This window comes from Microtus ochrogaster, chromosome 18, assembly GCF_000317375.1.
Source record: "Microtus ochrogaster isolate Prairie Vole_2 chromosome 18, MicOch1.0, whole genome shotgun sequence".
Lineage (NCBI taxonomy): Eukaryota > Metazoa > Chordata > Mammalia > Rodentia > Cricetidae > Microtus > Microtus ochrogaster.
In genome coordinates, this window is record NC_022020.1 from 11,945,275 (window position 1) to 11,953,518 (window position 8,244).

The window sequence follows — 8,244 nt, forward strand, 5'->3', positions numbered from 1 at the left end:
AAAAAAAAAAAAAAAAAAAAAAAAAGTTCAGAAGTTGCATTCAGGAACTCCCAAAATATGACGGCCCGAATCCGACCAGCAATAATGACAATACCGGCTATCATGCCAGTGTGGAGGCGGCAAATTCCACATGGCCTCGGCCCTAGATGGAGAGCTACAGGTGGCCAATAGCTGCCGAGAGATGGAGAATCTAGTCCAGGACTAAGCTCCCACACGGGTCGCCCAGTCTCAAGAGGCCAATTCTACACATATGTACATATGAGCAAAGTAAATGGACTCATTAGGCTGAACACTCAAAGGTGCACACAGATGCACACAGATATTCATACGTCTGTACACATAACAATAATAAAGATGGGAACATGAATTTGGGAGGTGGCATAGGAGGAACTGGAGGGAGAGGAAGGGCAGGAGTGATGCATATATACAGGGCTCACCTATGAAGTTCTCAAAACTATTAAAAGGGAAAATGAAATAGACAACACAGACATAACAGAGAGAGAGAGAGAGAGAGAGAGAGAGAGAGAGACCCAAACTATGCAGCACAGTTGCCAGAACAACGCTAAGGGGTATTGATGTTCATTTTGCTTCAGTGAAGAGAAAAGCAAGCAATTCGCCTTTTGATTAATCCAAAATAGGAGCAAGGAACTCAGGCATTTTGTTGGGCTCACTGTGGTGATCAGCATGGTTAATGTCTGCTCAGAAGGTGCTAAGTGGTCTGAAAGGTGTTCCATTTGCATGAGCTCCAGGCTTCTTGGGAAGAAAGGTACTCTATCCCACTGGCACGTGAAGAAACTGGGATTTGTCCAAGCCGTACAGAGAGTGAGCAAGTGGCAGAAATCAAAGGAGGCTATCACGAGGCTGGTGGGCTGTGCTACCGCTGCTAAGCTAAGGTGTTTGCCAACTACTTATTAAGCCTTCTCCAGGAATCAAAGATGAATCCCAACTTAGATGAGATCCTGAAGCTAATAATAAATAGTAACACACGCCTGGGCAAGTGGATTCTGTACTAATTACAGCCGGGGCTCAAATGAGCGAGAACATGAAGTGACAGCTTTTGTTCCCACTCTGCACTAGAATGCTCTCTCTTCCAAGGCTGAACTCTTGAATAAATCTCTTCTTGGAAACAAACTGGATGCCACTCTAAGATGAGCAGGGTGCTACCCTAGACACTTGGGTAGGCTGAGGCAGGAGAAGGATGGCTTGGGTCCAAGAGTTTGAGATAAGCCTGGGAAACAGTGAAACTTTGCCTGAAAAACTAAGAACACAGTTTATAAATATGCCACCCAAACCAGTGAAGTGATTGAACCAAAATTAATAAATCTATTTAAAATATAACCAAAAAACCTGCCTTTTTGTTTATCTATTAGCATAGAAGATGGAAGGAAATAAAAACTAGAAAAATCACTAACATCTGTCTTTGTGAACATTTTTCTTTGTAGTGCTGGAGGTCAGGGTCAGGGTTGTGCACACAGGATTAACGCCAGGGCTAAACACACAGGAAGCAAATATTCTACCATGAGGCAAGAGAGCCAGCCAGTTTTTTTGACTGTAAACTCTGAAATGCAAATGCCTTCATGTATCAAAAGATGTGGAACCCCAAACAAAAGGTCAATAATATCCAGCTGGACCTCCAAACTTCTACTCAAGCTTCCTGCAGAAGAAATCCAAGGGAAACAACTCAGAAATCTGGGACTGACATCACCAGCCACCTGTCCTTCTTGCCTAATGGCAAATGACCTCATAAAGCACTTGGCATCATTTCAGGTTTCTCTCCTTTAATTTATTTCCTATTCATTAATGTAAAGTGGTGTGACGTTAGTCCCGACTTCTCAATTTAGCATAGAATCGGCAGTTCTATTTCATTAATGATAATCTGTATCTTTATGACATGTGGCATTACAGGCACTGTCTGTCACCTGTGTCCTCATTTCTCATCCAGAGTTAGTGTCTGAACATGCTATTCCTTTCTTCCCACTGAAAGATGAATGGCTATCAACATAAAAGCATAAGCTCAAAATACTTGTGTCTGTTGTTGGTTTTGGGGGGGATCTTATCATTTGATACTGGATGTTCTTCCCCAACTTTAATTGTATTTTTAACCATGGAAAAGCCTTGACAAACCTGATGCTCATCTTATACAACCATTTAGACCTATGCAACCATTGCAAACAACTGAACTAGACTCTCTACAGGTAGGACTCAGCAATCACTCTTTCCAGAACCGTCTCCTTGATTCCACTGTGTAGCCAAGATTACAATCCCTGGACTGAACATCCATTTCCACGAAGAAGTGAATCAACCATAGACTGGCAGAAAAAAATGCTCAAGGAATTTTTGACATCTATCTTATTGGTTAAGGAATGTACAGTCCAGTGGTGAGCGGAGGGGGGTGTATGTGAGCACAGGAAGTGGCAACTGAATGAAGAGTCGTGACCTGTATCAGATGAATATGGCATGCAGTAGAGGCGATCTGAGACAGAGGAAGGTCCTCCCTACCGGAGAAGCTGCCTGGCTGAAGGAGCTGACTCCGGCAGGGTGATTGGGGTGATGGGAAAGTGCCCAGTGTAGCCAACAGAGAGGTGACTGACCCAGCTAGTAGAATGTCCACTCTTTAGAGTAGAAAGATTGGGAAAACAGGCCAGAACTCTCAGACAAGGCAGGAGGGAATCTCCACGGAGATAAGCAGTCTACTGGGAAGACTGATTTGACAGAGTCAATCACCATGTTTTATAGAAACTTCTAAAACGCAAGTTGACTGATAGAACACTGTCCAGGTAAAAACAAACATGACAGCAATTTACTTTCTAGTTTTCTATAAAGAGAGAAACTAGAGTTGAGCTTGATGAAAATAAAGTGGACCTCCTTAGGGTGGAACCTCTTAGAGGCGAACGTGGGCAACCCAAGGGCTTGCCAAATTCCCTGCTCCTACAAACTGCCCAGCTGCCTGGCTGCTAATCTCACAAACACAGCACCTTTTGCAGGCGCCACCTACTTACTTTGCTGGTAAAGCCTACTCATAACTAAGCAGTATAGCTGCCGTGGAACAATCTCTTTGCACACTGTGAATATCTGTTGCTCTCAATGGTCTGATAAAGGGATGAACGGCCAACAGGAAGGCAGGAAAAGTTTAGGTGGGACTAGGAGACAAAAACAGAGTGTGTGAAGAAGAAGGCAAAGTCACAAGGAGATGTTGAGAGAAGCAAGATGAACGTGCCATGTTGAAAAGGTGCTGCCACATGGTAGAGCATAAATAAGAAATATGAATCAATTAAAGTTGTAAGAATTAGCTAGTAACAAGTCTAAGTTATTAGCTGAACATTTATAATTAATATTAAGTCTCTGTGTGGTTATTTGGGAGCTGGCCAGAGGTCCTGATGGAAAAATCCACCCACACATAATTCTAAAGGACTAAGTTTTAGGCCACAAAAATTCTCTTTCCTATAATTTTTTGAAAAGTTTTTTTTTTAAAGTTTAGTGAACAACTGAAGACTCCTAAGAATCAAAAAGCTACCAAAGCATTTATTCATTCATTAAGCACTGTTTGAACAAATACCATTTGCTACTATTCTAGAATATGGCAAGAATCTGTTTTCAAATAAGTAACTTGCCTAACATTGTAGACAAGTCTGTCAAAGCCAGAACAGCAGTTTAGATTTACACAATTTATAGTTAGATGGTTAAAATATCCTGCAATAACATTTTAAAAAGTGGAAAAAACAGGTAAGTAATAACCTTATTTGATGAACTTTAAAACCCAGAAGACAGCAAATAGTAATATGTTTGTTTTTTAAAAACTGATTTATAGGCTATCCCTACTAAAATTTTATTAAGCAAAGTTTATTTATTTATACAAGTTCAATTCTCGCTACAGAATTTACTCATCAAAACCAAGAGCAATGACATCCCTGAGCCAAATGGAGATTCCAGTAAGGTGACAAGCTGACAAGGTGGGCATTGTCCACATTAAGTAGAGCCATGAGGTCATGCCAGTGCTAACAGACTACTTGAGAGAAGTGGCATGCCCAAGTATGTGACCTTCTAAACAGATACTTTTAAAGCCAGACTACTATGCTCACTTGTGAAACGGCACCTAGTGGAGTTGCTGCATCCCAGTCTTTCACAAAAGCTTTGCTCAGGCTGTACTTGGATTACTCAGATGCACACAAATGTGGAGCTCCTGGATTGGCTTCACTTAGAGCTCCGATTCCAAGACAACAGAGTTCTTCGTGTAAAATTTTCACCTTATAAACACCCAGCTCCATTACCTACAAATATCTATGACAAAAGGGAACTATCATTTATTAAAATAATAATAATAATAACCACAAGAAGTGTTAGTAGGCTAGAAAAAATATAGGAAATATAATAAGAAATATTCCTATTTCCTGCTACAAAGACCTAAGAAAATCAACTCTTCCTCTTCTCTCTGCACATCTTGCCCAGTCTTACCTGCATAATGTACGGGGATCTCTATCTTTGGCCCGATGACATAGTGACCTTCCTCCAGGCTATGAGCAGTTATGGTGGTCCACTGCCTGCAGGAATGGATCAGCAGGTAGTCATTCTCCCTCAGCCCCTCCACGCATTCTCCTAGAAAACACAATTTCATAGAAGAAAGTTGGAATTCATGTCATCCTACTCCACATCCTACAGTGAAATTTCTTTAGTTGAAACTTGTGTGGGTTTGGGGAGATGGTGTAGTCTGGAAAACACTTGCCACATGGGCGTTAGGACCTAAGTTCAATACTCAGCACTGGGGAGGCAGAGGCAGGAGGATCTCTGGTGTTTACTCACCAGCCAGTCTCTACCTAATGAGCAGGTGTCTGGCCAGTGAAAGAACTTATCTCAAAGAATATGGTGGTACTCTGGGTGTCCCTGCTCCCACTGGAGCTGGAGGCCATATGAGCCTAATTTTGTTGGTGCCATTTCTCAAACAACCAAACAAAAAACTGTTTAACTTAAGGAAAAAGGGTGGCATTACCTCCAGCCATAAACACACATACACACACACACACACACACACACACACACAGAGAGAGAGAGGGGGGGGAGAAAGATTTTACTTATTAACAAATTGACAATTCATAACACAATATTAATTCCTTAAGTTGGAAAAAAAGGAGGAAAGAAAGATATAAAGAAAAAAGAGTTTCCATGCCAAGTTGAAAATTATACACAAGGTTTCATACAGGCGTTTTCCATTTATTTGGCAAAATGGTATTTACATATATCATCATATCTAAATGGCTGGGATTTGATGACAAACATCATTCAGTGCCTACTGTCATTTCATGGAAGATAGCATCACTAAGAAGACATTGCTCCTTCCCAGGTGAGGAAAACCAAGATGCAAATATGAAGTGATGTCTAAACTCAGAGGCTTATGAGTGGAAAAATGGGATTCAAATGTAGAGCAGAAGGTGCCGAAACTTAGCTCTGTGGCACTACAATAAACTATCCCAAGCAAACTTTGGTCTGTTGAAGGAGTGTTTGACACGAAACTCATATATTCCTTTTAAGTCCCACGCACTCACCCGCCAGTTCTCTGGCCTGCCACCAACCCTCCCAATCAATTAAGTATAATGAAGCTTTAAAGCTCCAAATGGAATTGTTTCTCACTTAAATACTCCCTGAAGTACCTTCTTAGCCTTCTGAAATGATGACAAACTATTTCAAAAGGGAAATCCACTCCTTCAAATGTAAAAGATGTTTTTCAGATGCCGTCAAAATCCAGCCTATTAACTCTGGGTTAGTCATTCTAAATTCCCAATGAAAATATCTGCAGAAGTTAATTCCTTCATAGGGAAGACAGTCTTCTTCATTTTTTATGTAACTTTACTGCAATAATTAAGAGGTATTAGTGATGTAATTGTATGCTTTGAAATGACATTTGCAGACCTCTCTAAAAAGAAAAGATTCAGTACTTTTCCTATCATTAATGAAGCCAGTAATGGTTGCTCAGTTGTACCAACCACAAGCTAACTGGCTTCTAAACCAATACCATGATGATCTTTGAAACAGTTTTAATGCAAGAATATTTTATCTTTGAGCATAGAAAACAAAGATTTAAATACTTCATTTAGAGGGTGGGAATGACCTGGAAGTAGTGTTCATTAGCACGGTGGGAAGGGGGTGGGGTTCCCAGACTCCCTTGCACCTCCTGCTTGGGGAGGACTAGGCTATTTCATAATAACATCTCCTGGGGCACTCATCAGCCCTTCGCATTCCTCAGGCTTATGAAGGCAGGAAGGAAAAGCTCTACAAGCTTCATCCAAAGGAGATAATAAGCAGTATCTACCACAGCAACTCCCAGGGAGGCAGAGCATGCAGCAGTGCGCTCAGCAGACCCGCTCTCCAGCAGCGCTGTGTCCTCAGGCAGGACCTCTGCTTCTCACCGACAAGATTGGTGACAAACCCCTACTTCTCAGAGAACACACGGTGACAACAAATGGAAGGTATCATGACCAAATCGGATCTGTTAGGACTCATCAGAGAACTTCGGCCACTAACTTTTGTTTTTCGGCCTAAATATTAATCCAACACTGTAATTTTAGCTCACGCTGTTCTTTAAGAGGGAAGGAAATGACCTTCAAAGCAGTCAAGGAGTTTACTTGGAGGTGTACAGCTAGTTAAGTAGGAAACTCTATATGTCTTCCTTATCTTCTGCCACCACACTGACCTTACCTGGAAAACCACTGCAGGAACCCAGGAAGCAGGGAGAAGCTGACTGTGGGCTCCCAGTTCATTCATTGATTTACCCAGTACAGCCAGCACGTTGCTGAGACACATCAGTGAACTAAATACACACCCTGGGATCCAGCGAAGAGGGGGTGGCCATGCCACCATGAATGGGGAATGCTTTCATCACCAGAGAATTATAAGAGAGGTGCAATGAAAACAGGAAAAGTTTATTAAAGGGATCCTGAAAGTATTACAAAGGGGTCACAGGTCTGAGGGGGCAGGCTGCATGCTTTTCCAACTTCAAAATATACTTTATTCATTTGTCCAACAAACTTTTTTTTATTTACTAATTTGTTTACATACTTATTTTGTGTGTGTGCATGTTTGTTGGTGCCCAAGCGCCATGATGTCTACACCCACTTAATTTGTATTGCTTTTTTATTTCTGTGAGCAGGCAATGAAGGAGCTTGGAGAAATATAAAGAAGACTTGGTTCTGTCATTTCAGAAGCTCACAGTATGCCCACGTGTAATTTAGTGGGAGGGAGCACAAGATCTACGCTGTGGAAAGAGATATGCGGTCTAGACCAAACCTAGAAGTCACCAGAGATGAAGGCAGCGTTAAGGGGAGAGCAGAGCCACCGGGCTTTTCCTGTGATGGATGAATTGGGCTCATGAGGAGCCAGGAATGAACACCACCACTCAGGGAACACGAATCTGGAGATATTACCGAAAGATACATTGGTGAAGGGAGAAAACCAAGCCCTGGGGCCTACATGGGAAACTTAGCGGGAGAGCACGCTGCCACTCAGGGAGAGAAGAAAAATGCCATTTTCAGCATGTGAATTGTTGTACCATAAAGAATGTTTTAATTTTATTCCACAATGGGCTCTAAAGTGGCACCCAAAAAACCACTGTAGTGAAGTCAATTCAAACAGGAACATAGTGCTCAGTCCTGCGCTCGCTGCTGTACCAAACACTAGGAAGAGTCAGGAAGATTTCAGAGCCATAAAGTAGGAAAAAGCAACGTCTATTTTTGAGATTATGTCTTATTTTATTTTTTAACAACTGGTCTGTGTGCCTGCTTTAGGCAAAATAAGTTTCACGAAATTTGTCTGGAAATAGAACAATACAATAACTTAAAATATCTCAGGGTAGGTCACTAATAAAGATAGGGAATTAAATGAATTCACAAAGCAAACATCTTTTTGTGATATAATTATCCTGGTGCTTAACAACGATGCCTAATGCAATACATTTTACAGCTCAATGCTGTAGGCATGGGAAGCCTAAAGGAAGGAGGTGTTACATTCTAAACATACAATCATCCTGAAATTACTCTGAGCTGAGACGCTTCAGGATGCACCCCATGTGCTTGCTTTGGCCTTGCTCCCCTCTATAGTAATCTACATATTCCTCTTACGATATCCATATTTTTGTCAACACTGAGCAGTTTCAAAGTAAGTCTGCTTTAAAATAAGGCTCAGTTTCAAAATCCCAACTAAACATTTATGAGTTGGACAGGAGAAATGAATAATCGTCCTTCTGCCTTTTGGCTTATG

At 41.5% G+C, this 8,244-nt stretch overlaps 1 protein-coding gene across 2 annotated transcripts in view; it reads right to left on the reverse strand.

The window, feature by feature from the left end:
* Garem1 (GRB2 associated regulator of MAPK1 subtype 1) overlaps nucleotides 1-8,244 on the reverse strand; it is a 173,722-nt gene that overhangs the window by 108,993 nt on the left and 56,485 nt on the right. For both annotated transcript variants that reach the window (XM_005355813.2, XM_005355814.2), the window contains exon 2: nucleotides 4,453-4,593. In XM_005355813.2, the coding sequence (XP_005355870.1) occupies nucleotides 4,453-4,593 (141 nt within the window). The remainder of the gene's footprint in view (nucleotides 1-4,452; nucleotides 4,594-8,244) is intronic.